Here is a 22,872-nt window from a genome sequence, read left to right as displayed (position 1 = left end):
TTAACAAAGCCAGGATGATCTGCGCGTTCTCCCCGTGTCTGTGTGGGTTTCCTCCGGGTGCTCTGGTTTCCTCCTATGGTCCAAAAGACGTGCTGGTTAGGTGCATTGGCCATGCTAAATTTCCCCCTCAGGCACCAGAGTGTGGTGACTAGGGGGATTTTCACAGTAACTTCATTGCGGGTGTTAATGTAAGCCTACTTGTGACACTAATAAATAAATAAACTTCAAACTTAAAGACACAAGTGGGATAGGGGGGTGGATAAAATAAGCTGCAGAAAAACTCTGCAGGAGCCTTGAAGCATTGGTTGCAAATTTCCATGGTCAATGTTCTTGGAGTTGGTAGTCACAGTGTTCTGGGGTTGCCCTGTGTCTGCATCGGGTGGTTGGAGAATGGCTCATCACAAAGTTGAGAGGGGAGACAGGAGAACATTGAAGGCTAACAAAGTACCCTGTGGGATGAACGCTTGATGCATTGGTCTGGAATTTCTCTCCCCGCTTATCTTTCCAGAGGCCCCAAACCTGTTTGTTTGAGATGGGCTAACGCCTCCGCTAAAATGGCGGAGAGAGGAAATTCAGAGGAGCGCGCACACTTGGCACATCACAGCATACTTTCAGCAGTTTAGCTTTCTCTTAGCATGCTGGGAGCAAACTGATTGGCGTATATATATATCGCGCAGCGAATTTAATCTTGTAAAGTGATCTCCAGATTGGACTGCCTGTAGTTTGCTGTTGTTAAGTGTTGCCGTTTTATTTTTAATAATGTCTTTCGTCAAATCGTCCACTTACAAAGAAGTGAAGGCCATGGTGCATCATGGAATCCTGCTTCACCCCCCCCACCCCCACTCCCCCTCATCCCCCCCAATTCCTGCTTTTTGATTGGGGTGGATTCTGAGTGGTTCCCTGCCTCGCCACGGACCCCAGCATGGCAAGGCTATGGCCCAGTGGTATTATCGCTAATGCTATTAATCCAGAAACTCAGCTCATGCTCTGGGGACCCGGGTTCGAATCCCGCCATGGTGGAATTTGAATTCTACTGATGACCATGAAACCATTTTCGGAAAAACCCGTCTGGTTCACTAATGTCCCTTTAGGGAAGGAAATCTGCCGTCCTTACCTGGTCTGGCCTACTTGTGACTCCAGAGCCACGGGAATGGGGATGACTCAACTGCCCTCGGGCAACTAGGGGTGGGCAATAAGTGCTGGCCCAGCCAGCGGCGCTCATGGAAAGAAAAGGAAGGCCGGATCCAGGGCGGCCATTTTGAATGATCAAATTGGTGGGGCGGCAATTCTTACCCCTTGGGCAGACGTGACCCATCACAAAGCAGATGAGTCGGAACACTTACTTCCGAATCTCTACCCGACGCCTCTCTCTGGCGGCTCCACCGCGAAAACTGGTGGGAGGGCAAGGGGAATCCACTTGGAGGTGACAGCATGCTCCCATGATGCACCGTGTGCGCTTAGCATGCTCTTGTCAATCAATGAGACTAGTCCCAGCGCTATTTTGTGTCTCTCCAGCAGGGGGACGCCCTGCGGGGAGCGAACCCACAGTGGAGTCTGTGTCAGCGCAGTTCATCCCCATTTACTGGTATTACATAATGGCCGGCGGAGGTGCTTTGATAGTGCTGCTGTGTATCTCCCTGGGCATGGTTCTGTACCGCCAACGCTATGGATTTGCAGCCAAGAAGACCCTTCACTCGGTCAATTTCCAAAACGTCCAGTTTCCCAATGGCTATGTCACGGCAGTGGAGCCCGGGCTCACCATAAAAATCGGGAAGGAAGATTACACCTCAAACTGAGTGGAAACACACAGCTAGGAATATTTATTATTAAAAAAACACACACACACACACACACACACACACACACACAGACCGAGAGACGTTAATCGTATCGCTGCCTCTACTTGCACTCTCCCACTGCGATCGCCATGGGAACGCCTGCTTTCTCTATCCTCTCTACTCGACGCCGGACCTGTGGATTATAAATAGAAAATGAACAGAGGGACGACCTCACGCACCCTTTTACCTTTCATTTCCTCCTCCCCACTCCCGCCTCCACGCCCGAGAGAATTGGTTTTGGAGGAACCCGTCGCAAGTGCTGGAAGACGGCCCAGAGGGGTGGGATGGTGGGGGTCCTTCCATGTTTCCCAAGAAGCAATGGCTCGTGAAGACAGGTCTCTCTCTCTATTTTTTTGGTTGATACTTTACGTAATTCCGGGCGGAAAAGAAATGGACAGTCGTGTTCTACGGCACACGTGCACAAAAGAAAATATTTTTTAAAGAGGAAAGTGCAAGGAAGTGTGTCATGGCTTCCCTGCGAGGGATCTCCTCAGAGGGCCAACTGAAGTTTCATATGACAATGGACAGGCAAAATAGTTGCTTCAATGCGGAATGTTTCTAGGCAGTACATGCTGGCTTCCATGTTTGTCTCTGTTTGTTCTCTGTCTTAATTTTTCTCCAGCCTTTGTGAATGATCTGATGTCTACAACATTAGCTGTCCAAAACAAAAAAAGGTTCCTTCCAGCCCCAAACGGGCAAAGCAACCTCATTGTAATCCCCCGTCCCAATGTGCCTCCCATGCCCCAACGGAACCCATAGCCGGTTAACTGGTCATTGCTGTTTGTGGAATCTTGCTGTGCGCGCCCGCTTGGCCAGCCAGCCAACAGTCCGGTCCCCTCCACTTCCAAAGCCACTCATTCTGCTCAAAGCATGGAGTTGCTTCGCAAAGCAAGATGGCAGAGGTGCATCTGTGTAAATGTCTCTCTCTTCCTGAAAGTCCCCCCCCACCCCCCCATGTTCAGGGGAACTGCATTCCAATACCGAAATAGGCTCGGGGATGTTTGGGATCCAAATCTCAGGTGGCACAGTGGTTTGCACTGCTGCCTCACAGCGCCAGGGACCTGAGTTCAATTCCGGCCTCGGGTCACTGACTGTGTGGCGTTTGCATGTTCTCCCTGTGTCTGCATCGGTTTCCTCCGGGTGCTCCGGTTTCCTCCCACAGTCCAGAGATGTGCTGGTTAGGTGGATTGGCCGTGCTCAGTTGCTCCTTAGTGTCAGGGGGATTAGCAGGGTAAATACATGGGGTTACAGGGATAGGATGGGATTGTTGTCAGTGCAGGCTGGATTGGCCGAATGGCCCTCCTTCTGCACTGTAGTGATTCTATGGTTCAAATCCTGTCTGGGCAAACTGGTCATTGAACCAACCTGGCGTTGTCAGGGCAGTCATTTTGAAACGGGCCTTCCAAATAACTGAAGGAACCCACCACACAATTTTGTAAAGCAATTGGTGTTGTCAGGGCGGCCATTTTGAAACGGGCCTTCCAAGTAGCTGAGGGAACCCACCACACAATTTCGTAAAACAACTTAACCAAAAAAATAAAATCAGGAATTGGATTTCTCAAGTTTTCCTTAAAAATTGAAACCTGGAGCAAAAAATAAAAAAATGAGGCCCCCACTCGAAACACCTGGCTCCGGATTGAGGCGGGGGGGGCAACTTCATTTGTTCCTCACCCTGGGAGAGTAGTTTAACGTGACGCTGCTGTGAGGGACAGTAATTCGCTTGTAATTGCCGTGAACAAGGAAGAGCTTTTCAATTTTTGAAAATAAGTCTTATCTCACTCCTTATTGTTCGGGAAATTACATCGTTGAAAGGCAAATCAGGCTGAATCGTGCACTAATTGAGAAGCCAAATGAACACACCTGCTGCAAGTGTCTCTGCCTTCTAGAACATTCCTAAAATAGGACGGATAACGTGTTCCGATGTTATTTTCTCTTTGCGTGTTGCTAAAAGAAGGTGCATTCTCTTCACCCACCTGTGGTCCTCTTTCCGTCAGGCTGAAAAACCCACTCACGGCGCATGAAAGGCCAAAAGCCCATTCATCCGGCGGAGGTTTGCTCCACCATGCAATCCTTCATTTAATCCCTTCGCGAAAGTTCCCTAAAGCGGGCCCAGCCTCACCCTGTACCAGGCAAAAAGTCCAGCACTCCACATGAATAGGGATCTGGAGCTAATGAAACAAGGACAGGAAATGTTGGAAAGTCTCAGCAGGTCTGACAGCATCAGTGGAGAGAGTTTAGAGCCAACGTTTCCAGTCTGGATGACCCAAACTCGAAACGTTGGCTCTATTCTCCCCCCACAGACGCTGTCTGACCTGCTGGGTTTTACCAGCGTTTCCTGTTTTTATTTCGGATCCCGGTATCTGCAGTATTTTGCGGATCCCAATGAAGGTCATTGAAACCATCTCACCTCCTTTGTTTCCTGGCCCAGCTTCTGCCACAGGCCAGGGAGGTAGATTTTCACCGGGTAAGGGCTGCGGGAGGCAGGTGAGTGAGAGTCGGGCTGAGGTATACGGATGGGCCGGGATCGAGTTGAGAGAGCTGGAAGGGGCTGAACGGCGTAGCCCCTCCTTTCCTATGTCCCTCAGGGAGATAGGTCGGTGCTGGAGGTGGACACCTCAAATCGTTAAGTGTGCCTTCTGTGCCTCGGTCAGTCTGGCGCCGAGCCAGACGATTGTGGGTTCGATTCTTACCCCAGCAGCTAGATGGCAGAACAGGTCCAGAGTGACGCTGCAGCGCAGCGCTGAGGGAGTGCTGCAATGTCAGAGGTGCTGACTTTGAGGTGAGACATTAAAACAAACTCCTTTTCAGCCCTTTTAGCTGCATGTAAAAGAGAAAAAAAATCCCACAGCTCTAACTTGAAGGAGTTATCCCCGGGGTACCCAAGCCGATATGTTAGCCCTCAACGTTACGGAAAGTATATTATCTGGTCATTATCACATTGCTGTGATTGAGGGATCCCGCTGTGTATGAATTCGCTGCAGTGTTTCCCATGCCACGCTCGATTCCAAAGTGCTTTGTTTTTCTGAATCGGGCCCTCGATGCCGGGTCTCCGTGTCTGAAATCAGGAAGCGGACCGGGTTTCCCGTCAGTGACATCTCTCACCCTGCAGAGCAGGAGTACACACACACACAGACACATACACATAGACACAGACACACACACACACACAGACACACACACACACACACACACAGACACACACACATAGACACAGACACACACACACACACATAGACACATACACATAGACACATACACATAGACACAGACACATAGACACATACACACACAGACACACACACACACACACCCACACACACACACACACAGACACACACACACACAGACACACACACCCACACACACACACACAGACACACATGCATAAAAATCTCCTCTCAAAGCATTCGTTCCGAGCCGCCTTGACAATTTTGTTTAGCGCCCCATTTTTTTTTTGTCACCAGATGATGATGTCACGCTGATTGCCACTTCTGACTGGCAATTGATGTCAACACGAAGATGGTCTTTGGGAAAGTTTGATTGCGACCGGGTTTAGCCGGTGATTAGCAAGGAGAGGAGTTTGCTGATGGTAATCACATACCCCGGTGGGGGCGGGGGGGGAGAGAGGAGAGGGGAAGAATTGAAAACTATCGCAGCTCCTCTGTTCCCATGTAATTTGAGTCTGCAGTGAGCAGCGTGGCAACGCCATCCTGCGACAAAAGGCTGTTAATGATTCTGCCCAGCAATCAATCAGCACTCTGGGTAAGTGGATGATCCTTCACTCACAGACATGCTTTCTGAAGCAGCCTTAATCCAAATGTCACATTTATTCATATTGCCGACGCTTAAACTCATTCTGCAAATTGTCAAGTAATCGCCGGCATTAGGGAAGGCAGACATCTCTGCAGGTTTGATCCAAGCCCGTGCCTCAGCGGGTAGCTGTCATCCCTGTGAGTCAGAAGGAAGTGGGATCAGATTCCATGCCAGACACAAGTGCAAAATCCTAGCGGCCGCTCCAGTGCAGTACTGAAAGAGTACTGCGCTGTCAGAGGTACCGTTCTTCAGGTGAGATATTAAACCCCAAGCCCTGGCTTCCCCCTCCGGTGGACACAAGTAAAAGTCCATCCCTGCAGAGCACCCCCCTTCCCCCACCCCGTCCCCACCCCCCAGGTGTCCTGGCCCTTCCTTCAATCAACTTCACTAAAACCAGATTAACATTTGTCTGTTTGTGGGATCTTGCTGTGTACAAATGAATGCAGCATTTCCCCAGATTATCACAGTGCCTGCACTCCAACACATATCTCATTGGGTGCACAGCGCTTTGAGGCATCCTGAGGTTGGGAAAGGTGCTATGTAAATGCAGCTCAGTGAAAGCTATTGACTGTTGTGTTAACCTTTCAGTTACGGCTGCTCCTCAATTCTGAAAGAGGCAACTGCCTTCAAGACAATGTGTCAGGCAAACCTTTCTGTCAGGCAAGGCAGGTGCAGGGACGTACTGCAGCAAGATGGGTCACTGCACTCCTCACATTTCCTCCTCAATCATCCCCCTGAATTCAGATCAATGCTTGCCAGGGTGCTATTTCTTTCAGTTGGGCAAAATCCTTTAAAATGCTGAGTGAAGGCAGCTACTCGGTATAGAATCCCCTCAGGTACCATTTCAAGTGGCAGCACAGCATTCCAGTGACATCACAGCACCCCAGTGACATCACAGCATTCCAATGACATCACAGTACCCCAGTGACATCACAGCACTCCAATGACATCACAGCACCCCAGTGACATCACAGCACCCCAACAAAATCAGAGCGTCCCAGTGACATCACAGCACTCCAATGACATCACAGCACCCCAATGACATCACCAATTTCAGTGACATCACAGTACCCCAATGACATCATTAATCTCCAGTGACACACCATGTCAGTGACATCACAGCATCCCAGTGACATCACATACCCCAATGGCACCACCTATCTCCAGGGACATCACAGCATGTCAGTGACATCACAGCACCCCAATGACATCACAGCACCCCAAAGTTATCACGGCACTCTGGTGACATCACAGCATTCCAATGACATCACAGCACCCCAATGACATCAAAACATTCCAATTACATCCCAGCATGTCAGTTACATCACAGCACCCCAATGACATCACAGCACCCCAGTGACATCACAGCACCCCGGTGACATCACAGCACCCCGGTGACATCACAGCCCCCCAATGACATCACAGCCCCCCAATGACATCACATCACCTCAGTGACATCACAGACCCGCAATGACATCACAGCCTCCCCAATGACATCACAGCCCCCCAATGGCATCACAGCCGCCCAATGACATCGCAGCACCCCAGTGATATCACAGCCCCCCCAATGACATCACAGCCCCCAATGAAATCACAGCCCCCCAATGACATCACAGCACCCCAGTGACATCACAGCCCCCCCAGTGATAGCAGTGCAGGAGCTGTGAGCAACACCTTTGATTCTTACACTGACTGGAGATGGGGAGGATTGGAGTAATCCTGGATTGCCTCTGACCAGCAGTTGTGAAGGCTTAACACATGTTTTTTTAAGTTAAAGAAGATATTCCAAGACCATAGCCCTCCTCATTTTTTCTTTATTGTCCTGCCAATCTCTCAATACTTTAACAACAATCTCTAACAAGTACAGCAATCAATCCCTTATCAATTAAGCTATAATTTCAAGGGTAAAACACCACGGGTGGAGAACTTTATGAAGCATCGCTCCCAAGCCACTTGTTCCTCCCACGCCTGCTACATGGACACCACATGTCACATCTCATGTACTGCATCCAAAATAATTCCTGAAATAAATCTGTGTAATTTGCATTTGAATGAATCAACCCAAACTGTTTGCACAGTCTCCCTAGAAACCCGATTCTCACAGTCTGACCTCTCACTGAAATAATATTTCCACAGAGTAGTTCTGACTTTTTCTCCCTGTAACTGGAGGCTGTTTCCTCTGATCCAGAAAAGGTAATCCACTTTGCCATGATCTACATAGCCTTGTTCCTTTACAATCCAGTTACCTCTCAATCTCCACAAGCGATCAACTAATTCAGATCATGAAATAGGGATTCCAGTTAGTTGGTGCTTATTGCAAAGAAGGAATTAAGATACCTACAGTGATGAGTTGCTTCAAGAGTAATGGAGGCCCCTTTACCATCCCCACTGCAGGCCCCCACGGGGAGGGGGGGGGAGCAGGGGAGGGCTGGGTCAAGGCCGTCTGCAGCCGCAGAGGCCCGACAGTTTTCTCTCTCTCTCTCTCCCTCCCTCAGACCTGTCAGGTCTCTGCTGGTTGCCATTGTCCATGTGCAGCCACTGAGCAACTCTCGCAAATAAATAATGTCCAAACCAAACTGCTTTCGATGGTGTTCACTGAGGGATAAATATGGAGCAGAACACCATGGTGCTTCCTCACAGTGTCTTGGGATCTTAAACGCTCAAGAGAAGGCAGGCAGGACCTTGGTTTAACATCTACAAAACAAAATCTCTGACACTTACAGGGCAACACGGTAGCACAGTGGTTAGCACTGCTACCTCGCAGCATCAGGGACCCGGGTTCAATTCCGACCTCAGGTGAATGTGCGTGTGGAGTTTGCACATTCCGTGTCTGCGTGGGTTTCCTCTGGGTGCTCCGGTTTCCTCCCACAGTCTGAAAGACGTGCTGGTTAGGTGCATTGGCCGTGCTAAATTCTCCCTCAGTGTACCCGAACAGGCACCAGAGTGTGGCAACTCGGGGATTTTCACAGTAGCTTCATTGCAGTGTTAATGTAAGCCTACTTGTGACACTAATAAATAAACTTTAAAAGCTTTAAACACCCCCTCTTCAGCCCTTTTCAATGTTCAGCCTTGTAAATGGTACCCGTCAAGAGTCGGGGGCTCTGTTGGTGAGGGGTGAGGGGACCACAATGGGAAGGTCCTTTCCTTGTCCGTGGAAGCCTCCTCCCACTCCCCACCTGCCCAGAAACAGCCCACCCATGGGGAGAGGTTTGTTTGTGCCACACCCCTATTGTCAACAAGGACACTGTACAGGTGACGGCCCACACACAACCAATTTCACCTCCCCCACCACCCACCACCGTCAGTGCCCACCAGACATGTGTGACAAGCTGTAGCCCCCCTCGGGCTAACACTCATCCCATGATGTTAGCTCATCTCATCCCACAAGGAAATGATCCATTGCCAAAAGAGAGAGAGGTCTTGCATTTGCGTGGCGCCTTTCACTAATGCCGGTGTACGTTATAATATGGGGAAGAGGGCAGCCAATTATGCACAGGGCGAACTCCCACAAACAACAATGTGAAAATGACCAGACAGCCTGCTTTATTGATGGTGGTTGAGGGGTGAAGATTGGACCAGGACACTAGGCTGCATCTGCTCCTATGTCAAGTCGCTACCCTTGGACTGTTCACATCCCTGAGAGGGCAACTGGGTGATATCCAGGTCGGGATTCTCCAGTCTTGCCCACCGCTGCCAGCGAGAACTTGGCGCTCAGCCGAATCTCCATTGGCCGCAGCGGGACTGGAGAATCCCAGTGGCAGGCGAGGCCGGAGAACCCCGGCCTCGATCGCAGCTGTGCAGCGCGCATCCCTCAGTCCTGCCCCGGAGCGCCAGCCTGGATTCTGTGCTCAAAACCTTGGGAGTGGGATTTGAACCCACGACCTGCAGGCCCAAGGGACAAGAGTGTTGTGACTGAATGGCGGGCACTGGCGACTGCTCGCTTTGAGTGGGGTGGGGGTTGTCCCCTTTCGCACTTGGGCTTAAGAGGGGCAGCTTTGCTTTTCTTGTCGAGATAGAGGGGGCAAATGATTGGTACCCGGTAGCTCAGAATTGGGAAACTTTACAAAAACCCCAGGACGCAAAGTGCCCTTATAATGTGGACCTTAGCTGTTTGGGATTTCAATTATGTCCCAAAATACAAGCAGCATGACAACCCCTCCCTGTGTCCCCCTCCCGTCCCACTGCATCCATCTCCCCCCCCGCTCTCACCACCCATCCTTGTGTCCTTTGGAAGCACTGGTCTTGCGTGGTTTGACAGTTAACATACCTGTGAATGTGAATGGGAATGTTACAGTGCGGTGGCCTGTACACTGCCTGCTCCCCCCCCCACTCCTCCCCCCTCCCCCCTCCCCTATCCCCAGCTCACAATGTGCCCGGGCTAGCTAACAACTGTGAAGGGAGCGGTCTGTTTCTTGCCTTCTGAATGTAAATGCACCACCCCCCCCCCTGGAGATGTGTACTGTGTGGAATGGAATAAAGATGCTATTTTTTTATACGAAGAGAAGATGCTGTGTTAAAGAATCTCTTTGGTGTCGCGGCGCTCGGGAAACCTCGCTGCGTTTTCCCCCCCACCCCCCTCTGGTCAACGTGCACCCTTGAGGAATGGGTCTGGGTATCAAGAGAGGGACATGTTCCAATCTGACTCAGTTCATTCAGAGTAAAGACATTGGGGCAAATTTTCCCATCTCACCCGCCACGGGAATCGGAGCGGGCGAGGGGCGGACTATGGAAAGGGCTGTTAACCTCGGGCGGGATTTTCCAGTTTCGGGGGCGAGCGCGGCCGGAAAATCCCTCCCTTAGGCCGGAGTCTTATCGCCGTTCACACCGACGGGATTTTCCCATCCCGCCGCAGTCAACGGAGATTTGGCAGGCTGCCAAATCCTTCGGCCTCGCTGCGGTGGGAGCCTGGCGTGAGGGGCCAGTAAGATCGCGGTCTTAGCTTACTGATCCATCCCAACTCACCGGACAAAAGCCCTGAGCACTGTCCCCACTGCACACAAATCCTGATCCAAGTATAAAACTTGGAAGTGGTACCGCACTCTTCCTGCCCCCTTCCCCCCCCCACTCCACCCCCCTGCACCCACCCCCCCCCTTCCTTCCGAAAGGAAAAATTGTTTTCAAACTCCCCACCTTCCTCCTGCAAGAAGGGGGAGAAATAAGATCCACCGGGATAAGCACCGTTGGCGCAGAAAAGCTCAGTGTCCTGTTCCTGACAGGATCTTGCTACCTCCTGCCAAACACCTACCCGCGCATCCCCATCTGTCAGCCCCAGGGGCGGCACACGGTGGCGCAATGGTTACCACGGCTGCCTCACAGCGCCGGGGACCCGGGTTCAATTCCAAGCTGGGGTCACTGCGGAGTCTGCACGTTCTCCCCGTGCCTGCGTGGGTTTCCTCCGGGTACTCCGGATTCTTCTCACAGTCCGAAAGACGTGCGGGTTAGGTCGATTGGCCGTGCTAAATTGACCCTTAGTGTCAGGGGGATTGGCAGGGTAAATATGTGGCGTTACGGGAGTAGGGCCTGGGTGGGATTGTGGTTGGTGCAGGCTCGATGGGCCGAATGGCCTCTTTCTGCACTGTAGGGATTCTATGATCTATCAGCCCCACAGCTACAAGACCACATTTCAAAAGCTGTGCTCAGCGCCATGAGGGCAAGCTCCCATTCTTTACTCAGCCATTTTGTAGCCACATTATTTTGTCTTCTTACTCCGGGGCCCAAGGTATTTTGAAGGGCTTATTTCTTTGTTTTTCATTATTCAAACACAAAGTGCAGAATTTAAAGCACTTACTTTCCTCCTTTCCACTCTGTTCCTTCAATTCTGTTCCTCAGATTACCAACCCTCCTGTCAGTGGAAACAGTTTCTCCTTCCCTACTTACAATTTGGAACGCTTCGATTAAGTCTGTCCAAATCCTAGCTTCCTCGGTTGCCCCATTAAACTTGAGGCCTGTGTCCTTGTAACCCCCAGTTGCCCCATTAAACTTGAGGCCTGTGTCCTTGTAACCCCCAGTTGCCCCATTAAACCTGAGGCCTGCGTCCTTGGGACCCTCAGTTGCCCCATTAAACTTGAGGCCTGTGTCCTTGGAACCCCCAGTTTCCCCATTAAACCTGAGGCCTGCGTCCTTGGGACCCTCAGTTGCCCCATTAAACTTGAGGCCTGTGTCCTTGTAACCCCCCGTTGCCCCATTAAACTTGAGGCCAGTGTCCTTGGAACAGTAAAGCTCTTCTGCGTCCTCTCCAAAGTGTGGTGTATAGCGTTGAACACCAAACCCCACCTCTGGCCTTCGTTACTGGGTTTAAGGTATGATCTCCTCTCATCTTTCCTTTCCTTTATTAAGCTTCTCGCAACACTGACTATTCTCAAATAAGGGAAAGCTCAGCAGGTCTGGCAGAATCCGTAAGAGAGAGAAAGCAGGTTAATGTTTCGAGTCTGATACAACTGTTCTTGATGGTGGACTGAACCTAGATCCACACCGACTGATCCACAATGGCGTCCACAAGCAATGCTATCTGAAACTTCCTTTCCAATTCCTTTCCTCTCAGGGAACTGACAGCTCTGTATTATCCCAGGCGATATTAAGAAGACACTGGCCAAACAAGTCTATATTTGTGGGTTATTTTGGTGAGGGAGGAAGGGGCAGGAATCATGCAAATACAGTTGACCAAACCGGTCTGGTACTCTGCCTTGTGATATTAGAGAAACAAAATAACAGTTCAGATCGTCAAAAGCTGATGCTACTAGGGCGGCACGGTGGCACAGTGGTTAGCACTGCTGCCTCACAGCGCCGGGGACCCAGGTTCAAGTCCGGCCACGGGTCACTGTCTGTGCGGAGTTTGCACATTCTCCCCGTGTCTGCGTGGGTTTCCTCCGGGTGCTCCGGTTTCCTCCCACAGTCCAAAGACGTGTGGGTTAGGTGGATTGGCCATGGTAAATCGCCCCTTAGTGTCAGGGGGTTTAGCAGGGTAGACACATGGGGTTACGGGGATAGACCTACTAAGTTCTCCCTCAGTGTACCCAAACAGGCGCCGGAGTGTGGCGACTAGGGGATTTTCACAGTAACTTCATTACAGTGTTAATGTAAGGCCTACTTGTGACACTAATAAATGAACTTTTAAAGCGCTGGTCCCAGTACTACTGGAGTTCCATGCTGAAGTGTACAGAACCAGTTCAGACCAGTCTCCCAGGTAGCCGTCATTTACCATTTTTACTGATTTTGCACCTTGCTCGGTGTGTTGGAGAGTACTCCTGCACATGTCGCTGTTTGATGGTGAAATGAAGTGCGTATTAATGTGAACCACCTCTTCAAAGGTTCCTCCCAGCGCTGAGTTACTCTGACGCACATCTGATGCACAAGGCCGTGCATCCAGTCATGGTAAACAGGGTAATTTGCATATTGCTTCAATGGGCAGCACAATGGCACAGTGGTTAGCACTGCTGCCTCACAGTGCCAGGGCCCTGAATGGCCTCCCCCTGCACTGTGGGGAGTCTTAAGTTCACCATGGTTATAACGAGGGCTACTATATAAGACGGTAAGAAGTCTCACAACACCAGGTTAAAATCCAACAGGGTTTATTTGGAATCGCGAGCTTTCGGAGCGCTGCTCCTTCATCAGGTGAGTGGACGTAGGTTCACAAACACGGTATATCTAGGCAAAGACACAATATATGCTGTGTTTGTGAGAACCTACGTTCACTCACCTGATGAAGGAGCAGCGCTCCGAAAGCTCGTGATTCCAAATAAACCCTGTTGGATTTTAACCTGGTGTTGTGAGACTTCTTACCATGTCCACCCCAGTCCAACGCTGGCATCTCCACACCATGGCACATGTAAGATGGTGGAGAGACTGGACAGTGGGTTGGGCACAGATCGGAGTGAGAAATGCCTGTAAGGCGGGAATTTCCATCCACGCTTACCCTGAAGCCGAAAAGTCCTGCCTGAGGCCAATGGGCCTTTGCATCACCTGTGTCTTGCCTGCTACAATTCCCGTGGTGGAGGGGACAGGAAAATTCCGGCCCTAGGGTTCATACTAATCAATAACCAGAGAACACCCTGACATTGGCTTTTTACGGCCTGTCATTAGTGGGGAAATAAGAAGCAGCCCAGGAGGTCAGCGCCATTCCAGTAGATGGGACTGAGTAATGGTGTTTGGGTTATCAATGGTGGAAGCGGGTGCTTTGGTAGCATGGACAAGGGGCTAAGAGGAAAGATCGTCCACGTGTGATCACTGGTCGCTTAGTGACAGATTCTGGCCAATCAGAATCTGTTATCAACAATTCTAAACCAAGCCGTTGGGATGATTTCTCGAGTTTTTGGCCATGAGTGGGGGTGTGGGTTATTCTGACGGCACCTACTGCGTCATTCTCAGTACACCATCTTCCTGAGGATACCAGCAAAGGACTGAAGAAGGGAAATGGCATGGAACGTTCCAGAACTTTGCAATGAGATCAGTGCTGGGCCCACCGTTATTTGTCATTTATATTAATGATTTGGATGAGAATATAGGGGGCATGGTTAGTAAGTTTGCAAATGACACCAAGATTGGTGGCATAGTGGACAGTGAAGAAAGTTATCTCCAATTGCAACGGGATCAATTGGGCCAGTGGGCTGACAAATGGCAGATGGAGTTTAATTTAGACAAATGCGAGGTGATGCATTTTGGTAGATCGAACCAAGGCAGGACTTACTCAGTTAATGGTAGGGCGTTGGGGAGAGTTACAGAACAAAGAGATCTAGGGGTACATGTTCATAGCTCCTTGAAAGTGGAGTCACAGGTAGACAGAGTGGTGAAGAAGGCATTCGGCATGCTTGGTTTCATTGGTCAGAACATTGAATACAGGAGTTGGGATATCTTATTGAAGTTGTACAAGACATTGGTAAGGCCACACTTGGAATACTGTGTGCAATTCTGGTCACTCTATTATAGAAAGGATATTATTAAACTAGAAAGAGTGCAGAAAAGATTTACTAGGATGCTACCAGGACTTGATGGATTGAGTTATAAGGAGAGGCTGGATAGACTGGGACATTTTTCTCTGGAGCGTAGGAGGCTGAGGGGTGACCTTATAGAGGACTATAAAATAATGAGGGGCAAAGACAGGGTAGACAGTCAATATCTTTTCCCAAAGATAGGGGAGTCTAAAACTAGAGGGCATAGGTTTAAGGTGAGAGGGGAGAGATACAAAAGTGTCCAGAGGGGCAATTTGTTCACACAGAGGGTGGTGAGTGTCTGGAACAAGCTGCCAGAGGTAGTAGTAGAGGCGGGTACAATTTTATCTTTTAAAAAGGATTTAGATAGTTACATGGGTACGATGGGTATAGAGGGATATGGGCCAAATGCATGCAATTGGATTAGTTTAGGGGTTTTTAAAAAAAAGGGCGGCATGGACAAGTTGGGCCGAAGGGCCTGTTTCCATGCTGTAAACCTCTATGACTCTATAAGAAAGGACACGGTTCAGGTTGTTAACATATTGAGAAACATTGAAACCAAGCCTGGTAAAATGGAGTGAAGAGAGAGAACAGCCATGATCCAGTCAAATGGTGGAACAGGTTTGAGGGGTTGAGTGATCTCTATCTGCACCTCCTTTGAACTTCCTTTTATTGGGGGATAGATTACTAAACCATCTTCAAAAATGCTCAGGGTCACACACAATTGATATTGTATTTGATATTTTGTTTAAAATGTAAGTCAGTGGGGCAATATCAGCGAGTTACCTGTACCAGTACAATTGGGCAGGAGCTACAGGGTGAGTCTCTGGCTCTGTACAGGTGCTGATGCCTAGGCCAGAATTCCCCGGTCTCACACACCCCACCACTGCTGCAGCGGGAACGGAGAATTTCAGCGCTAGGCTAAAACTCCAAACACAGCAGCGGGATCGGGGAATCCCAGCCACAGGCAAGGTGGGAGAATCCCAGCCGCGGGCGAGGCTGGAGAATCCCAGCCGCGGGTGAGGTGGGAGAATCCCAGGCGCGGGCGAGGCTGGAGAATCCCAGCCGCGGGTGAGGCTGGAGAATCCCTGCCGCGGGTGAGGCTGGAGAATCCCAGCCACGGGTGAGGTGGGAGAATCCCAGGCGCGGGCGAGGCTGGAGAATCCCAGCTGCGGGTGAGGTGGGAGAATCCCAGCCGCGGGTGAGGCTGGAGAATCCCAGCCACGGGTGAGGTGGGAGAATCCCAGGCGCGGGCGAGGCTGGAGAATCCCAGCCGCGGGTGAGGTGGGAGAATCCCAGCCGTTGTACTTTGGCCTTGATGTAACCGTCTCCATTCTGTTACAGGGGGAGAAATGACCTCCAGTGATGCCGAAGGGACGCAGTTTGAGCCCAAAGGGGGTGCTGACACCTACATATACAGCAAAGGTAACCTGGATTTGAGGGGCTTCTCCTGCTTTGACTTTTCCCGGTGGCAGTCAGTTACTGACCCTTCACTAACCCACCCGATGGGACTTAACGCAAGGATCTCCCACAAAGCTTAACTTTCAATTAAGTACCTTTGAAGTGTTGCAATGTCGGAAGCTCAGCAACCAATTTATCCACAGCTAGGTCCCAAAAGCAACATTGAAATAAATGACCAGTGGTAGTTGATTCATTGACTCATACAGTGCAGAAGGAAGCCATTTGGCTCATCGAGTACACCGACCACAATCCCACCCGGGCCCTATCCCCATAACCCCATGTATTTACCCTAGGTCGCCTCCCCGGACACTAAGGCACTGACAACAATCCCACCCAGGCCTATCCTGTAACCTCACATATTTACCTTACTAATCCCCCGACACCAAAGGGCAATTTAACATGGCCAATCAACCTAACCCGCACATCTTTGGAGTGTGGGAGGAAACCGGAGCACCCGGAGGAAACCCACGCAGACACGGGGAGAACGTGCAGACTCCACACAGACAGTGAGCTGAGGCTGGAATTGAACCCGGGTCCCTGGCGCTGAGAGACATCAGTGCTAACCACTGTGCCACCGTGCCACCCATGATTGGTAATGATAAAATCATACAGTGCAGAAAGAGACCATTTGGCCCATCTAGCCTGCACCGACCACAGTCCCACCCAGGTCCTATCCCCGTAACCCCATGTATTTACCCCGCTAATCCCCCTCACACTCAGGGGCAATCTGGCATGGCCATTGCACCTAACCAGCACACCTTTAACCCACGCAGGCACGGGGGGAACATGCAGACTCTGCAAAGACAGTGACTCGAGGCTGGTTACTCCTTGATTCTTTGTAACCATTTCAGCCATATTGGATGTCTTGAAGCTGTGGGGGGCAACATTCAGCCCGGGGGAGGTGGGGTGGGGGGCAACCTGCGGCCTTGGTGGGGGGGGGGGGGGGGGGGGGGCCACATGAAGCCCATCTAGGCTCTGAGTGCGGCCCACGATACGTCTTGTTGACCGCTGCCCGCACGCAGGGTGGCCGCATTTCGTTGATTTCCCTCTGTGTAGCTTTCTCCCTCCCCTGGCGCTGTGAGGCGGCAGTGATAACCACTGTGCCACTGTGCCACCCGGTCCTCTGGTATAAATCTGTTACATCTTTTCTGCACCTTCTCCAGTGCCCCCACATCCTTCTTATGACCTGGAGACCAGAAGTATTGGCAGTCTTCCAGGCATGAGTTAATCAAAGTGCTACACACTTATATTTAGATCACCAAAATCTCAACCAATAAAAAAGAGGTTCTACTCATTCTGCGGCCATCTCTGGTAAGGCCAGTAGTTATTACCCATTCCCAGCAGCCCTTGAGAAGGTGGCGATGGGCTGCTTTCTTGAGCCACTGCAGTCTGTGGGTTGAAGGTGCTTGTACAATGCTGTTAGATAGCGGTGGTGAAGAAACGGTGATATATGCCCAAGTAAGGATGGTTTGGGCTTTGAGAGGAGCTTCAATGCGTGGATGTTTGGGAAAAAGATGCAAAAGTCTGAGGTCACGTACCAAATGACTCAAGAACAACTTCTTCCCTGCTGCCATCAGATTTTTGAATGGACCTATCATGTATTAAATCGATCTTTCTCCACACCCTAGCTAAGACTGTGACACTACGTTCTGCACCCCCTCCTTTCCTTCTCTATTAACGTTCTGCTTTGCCTGCATAGCACGGCGCGGTGGCACCGTGGTTAGCGCTGCTGCCTCACAGCGCGAGGGAGCCGGGTTCGAATCCACACTGCCTGTGTGGAGTCTGCACGTTCTCCCCGTGTCTGCGTGGGTTTCCTCCGGGGTGCTCCAGTTTCCTCCCGCAGTCTGAAAGACGTGCTGGTTAGGGTGCATTGGCCGTGCTAAATTCTCCCTCAGTGTACCCGAACAGGCGCCGGAGTGTGGCGACTGGGGGATTTTCACAGTAACTTCATTGCATTGTGAATGTAAATCTTACTTGTGACTAATTAATAAATATAGCATGCAGGCAATAATACTTTTCACTGTATCCCAAGACATGTGACAATAATAAATCAAATCAAATCAAATACCCCGACTGCCCTTGTCCTTTTAGGTGGTCGAGGTTGCAGCTTTTTGAGGTGCTGTTGATTCCAAATTGCTGAAGTGCATCTTGTTGCACTTTTGCACAAAGCGTACAATGTTCTCTGATGGAATGGGGTCTGTGGAGAACGCAACAATTTAATAATTGCTTTTGTTGTGCTGCAGATGTGGGATCTGACCTGAACATCTGGAACGATGGAGATCCGAGTACAATGGGACCCTTCGATGGGATGTCAGTCACCCCAACATCTGGAAAAGACAAGAACTGGCTCTACTCCCTGGACCCCATCCTGGTCACCATTATTGTCATGAGTTCAGTGGGAGTCCTCTTGGGGGCAGTCTGCGCCGGCCTCTTGCTGTACTGCACTTGCTCCTACGCAGGCCTGTCCAGCCGTAGCTCCACCACCCTGGAGAACTACAACTTCGAACTCTACGACGGCATCAAACACAAAGTGAAGATGAACCAGCAGAAGTGCTGCTCGGAGGCATGATGGTGACGGGGGAGAGAGGAAGGCCTTTTTTCAAAAGAATTATCAGTATCTTGGCACCGACAAACAAAAGAGGATGCAGCCAATAAGGTATTGCCTTTTAATCGTAACCATTTTCATTCAGAACCAGCCACGCTTCTTCCCCCCCCCCCCCACCCCCAGTTAAATGAGGGGTATATTCGAGAACCTCTTGAAGTCAGCACTAAAAAGCCTTAACCTGACTATTTTCCCAAGGATATGAGCCATCATTACTCCCCCTGACTGTGAACTTTGGGATGAAGCGAAGCGTAGGCCGACTGAGGCCTCATCTCTTAGGCGTTGCTTCCTGAGACCGCGATGAGGTTTATCCTGCTTTCGTGCTGCGGAGGGGCGTCTCGTTTCCTCCAGAAACTGCCCGCGGATGCCGGTTTGCTGTGCCATGTAGCTTTACCGTGTTTACTTCTTGTCCTTCGGATTGCCGGCTCGACGGCTGGGGCCCTCCCCGACGGTTGGGTGCCTCTGAAACCGGAAGAGAATTCAAGATGGCCGACCGACGCCTCAGACTTTTCACCTCCAGAGGCCTGAGGCCCAGCTCGAAAGATGAGGCCCCCACCCCCAACTTGGTCAACCGTTCAAGCTTCAAACCATTTAAGCAGAGCTTAAAAGAAATTATGGACTATATGCAGAGTGCCTTTGGACAAGTGTGATCTATTAGCTATGGCAGATTAGTATTCACATGTCTCCTGTCTGTGACGGGGAAATGTTTTATTGGGCGCTGTCTTTGAGGCCTTCACAGTGCCTGTTGATGTCAGAGGACTTTTATCTATAATTATTTAATATACAGTGCATTGATTTTCCAGACAGGGTTTTCTTTCTCCAGTCTGGGAAAGAGGGGGGAGGGTAAAATACTTTTTTTTAATGTCTCGGGGAGTGTCTTGGGGGGGTGGGTGGTGAGAGATGTAAAGAAAACACTGAAAGACAAAGGCTTTACTTGGAGGTGGCCGGGAGATTTTGTTTTAAGCAAAAAGACAAATTTCTGACCAGAATAATGAGGAATGGTTTTCTTTGAGTGCTAAACACCACTGCGCTTCCTCACACGGGAAGCCAAGTTGTTTAAACCAACCCGTCCATTAGTAGAAAGAGCCATCAAGCCTGGAAAGGCAGATTCAGCCAGTCAAACCTTTTTTTTTCGGGAGGGAAAAACAATGACTAAAGTGACATGAGAATAAATACTGACTTTTTAAATACTGGCTTTGTAAATGGTATTACTTGGCAGTGGTTCAGTTGATGCTATTCAGAGCTTTCAAAGGTTTTTTTTTCACTGAGCCGTGAATTAGCATCAGATGATCCGGCAATTCCCCTCCCCCCCCCCTCCCCGCCTCCAGCATCGTCTTACGATATTTCTTTTTGATGGTTCTCTGGGTACAATGTTGCAGTGAGCTCCCCCGCCTCAGGTTTACCTGGAATCTTGTCTCCCTTTGCCTCTCCCTGTCCATTCTAAAAGTGGTGAACCGCAGCACAGTCAGTCGATTCCACCGACACTAGCAGTCCTCTAGGTAACCTGTCTCCGATGGCCGCCTTCAAACTGTGAGAGTTGAACGCCGACTATTGAGAACCATCTGACCGGGCGTGGCAAGCTTGATGCTGCTCAGTGCATCAGGCTTTTTTTCTTTAATGCCTCCTGGTGATAATGGGCATCGTTTACAAGGCCAACAATTATTGCCCAATTGTCCCTGAGATGGTAGTGGTGGTGAGCCGCCATCTTGAACCACTGCGGCCTGTGTGGCGAGGATGCTCCTGGTCGGGAATTCTACCCAACCCCAGTGAAGGAAAGAGGACACATTTGTTGCAGCTTGGACCTATGAGAAGTGCTCGGTGGGGAATTTGTTGGGTTGTTCCCATGCACCTGCTAGCCCTTGTCTAAGTGGTAGAAATCTGGGACGCATCCCCAGCGCAAGTTACTGGACAAGCAAACAGGAACAGGAGCCTGGGTCCATTTTTATTTCTCCCCCTCCCTAGCCCAGGCTTCAATTGTAGAGCTTGACTGTTATTGGCTGAGTCCGTATGGCCAAGGTTTCCTAGTCTGTTTGCAATAGGCCAAGGAATGGACTCAACCTATTGGAGGGGTGAACAGTGCCAAAAGAGTGTTATGTAAGGACCCACACCAATGCTCCCTTGCAGAGACGTGGGCTAACATTGAACCCAGGTCGCCAAGTTGAGAGACCAAAGTGCCACAAGCCCCTGTTTGGTTTATTTCCACGCAACGGTGTAGATAAAGAACCAGATTCCTCTGAGTGTCACATGGGGCTTCCACCGAGGCTCCAGTGATGGAGGGGCAGCAACTCCGAGGAAATTCCTGGCCAAAGTGTTTCACATTTGTGGGAAGCTCGGTCCATTGGGAGAGGTACACCCCTGGACACACTTCTTTCTAGGGAAAACACGTTGTATTATATTATGTACATCTCGTACACTCACACATATAAGTATTTATATATGGTATTATGACGTATATATGAGTGACACCTACACATCCATGGTGACCAATTCTTGTCTAGGAGCCTCAGTTTATATCTGAAGTGGGTATTTCACGTCTCTCATGCAAGCCATGTGACTATGGCGGCCATCTTGTGGGTGCCCACTTTATGTAAGGTGCACCCATCCCACTTGTGGTGTCATTTTGTTTTAACCTCACTGAAATCTTGTGGCGGAAGTGTGTGTGACGATCCGGCACAGATCAATCGAGAGGCCCACCGGCTAAGATGGCACCTCGCTGCCCGTCAACTGAGCAAACGCAGGAGATGGGCCCAGGCGCCACCTCATGGTGCGGCCGAGATGAAGAGCATCCATTGCGGCCTTTGAGGAGAGGCTGGGTGAGCATGCACCTGAGACAAAGAGGAGTAGAGTGGGCCCGGCGATTGGGGAAGTTGGGTGAGGGAGGAGGCTCGTGAGGGCACCAACACTGGCATTGACGAGTTGGCCCAAATAACCTGTTTCTGTGCTGTGCATTCTGTATAATACTGCCACTTCTTGTATGAGTTAGCCGTGCGTATTTTCTGTGACACCATTTTGCATTCGAGTGCTCAGCTGTGGACTCCATCCCCACGTGAATATTCTTGTAAGCGTCTGATGGTTCTGCTGACAACAGTGTGTGTGTGCGTGTGTGTGTGTGTTTTTGAGGTAAATTTTAGTCCAAACGGCTAGGAGGGCAGTGCCTAACCAGCAGCCCTGTGGATGTTGTGTGTTTTATTTTCATGGGGGGTGGGGGTTGGGAGAGGGTGGGGGATGGTCACTGTACCCGCCTGTTTTTTTTTTCTTTTGGGTGCGTCATTACTACTGACCCACTTCCCCTCTCGGGAGGTGTCTCGGCCCTTGGGGCATCGGGATTTACGTTGAGTGGGGCCTTCTACATCTGTGCGGCTTCTGTGAGTCGTGGTGGTTTCGACTGGTTTCTATAGCCCGGGTGGCGATGGGTGTCACTGAGTCGAGATATTGCCGGAGACATGCACATCACCTCATCCCCCGCGAGGACACAAATGATTGTTTTCCTTGTAGCTTTGAAATACTGTCTTAATAAAGTAATTGTAAAGGAACACTCTAGACTCGAGAAGCTGAATACATTACTAAAAAGCTATTTCCATTTGATGAATGCCTCAATAAAAAAAATCATCATAAAATGTAGAAATGAGAAGATCTGCACACTGAAGTGTTTTTTTTAAACCACATTTAGATATTTATTGCATGAGCAATTAACAACTTGGGATACCGCCAGTTTGCAGTCCCATTTACATGCCACACACACACACTAGCCCGGGCATTTTTTAATCTGTGGCGATGTACTTTAATCGCCAGTCAGAGCACACTCAACTCTTGAGTCAACGAGTCATAGAATCACAGAATCCCTACAGTGCAGAAGGAGGCCATTCGGCCCATCCAGTCTTCACCAACCACAATCCCACCCAGGCCCTATCCCCATAACCCCATGCATTTACCCTAGCTAGTCCCCCTGACACCAAGGAGCAATTTAGCACAGCCGATCCACCTAAACCGCGCATCTTTGGAGTGTGGGAAGAAACCGGAGCACCCGGAGGAAACCCACGCAGACACGGGGAGAATGTGCAAACTCCGCACAGGCAGTGACCCAAACCGGGATTCGAGCCCAGGTCCCTGGTGCTGTGAGGCAGTAGTGTTAACCACTGTGCCACCATGCCGCCCGTCATCCCTGTTCGAGAGACCTGAACCCAAATCTTAGGCTGACACTCCCAGTGCAGTACTGAAGGAGAGCTGCACGGCC

General features: G+C 50.3%; 1 protein-coding gene across 2 annotated transcripts in view; it reads left to right on the top strand.

Moving 5' to 3' along the window:
- The window catches only part of nrp2a (neuropilin 2a), a 174,598-nt gene extending 152,819 nt beyond the window's left edge, over positions 1–21,779 (top strand). Inside the window, exons 16-17 of one of the 2 annotated variants that reach the window (XM_078228915.1) lie at positions 15,920–16,000; positions 18,280–21,779. In XM_078228915.1, coding sequence (XP_078085041.1) covers positions 15,920–16,000; positions 18,280–18,605 — 407 coding nt within the window. In that variant the 3' untranslated portion in view covers positions 18,606–21,779. Of the gene's footprint in view, positions 1–1,515; positions 3,429–15,919; positions 16,001–18,279 lie in introns of those variants that run through there. The other variant, XM_078228916.1, reaches the window with a different exon arrangement.
- The last annotated feature ends 1,093 nt before the right edge of the window (positions 21,780–22,872 follow it).

The sequence above is a fragment of the Mustelus asterias genome, chromosome 14 (assembly GCF_964213995.1).
Source record: "Mustelus asterias chromosome 14, sMusAst1.hap1.1, whole genome shotgun sequence".
NCBI classification, from domain to species: domain Eukaryota; kingdom Metazoa; phylum Chordata; class Chondrichthyes; order Carcharhiniformes; family Triakidae; genus Mustelus; species Mustelus asterias.
This window is presented reverse-complemented; position numbering and strand designations above follow the sequence as displayed.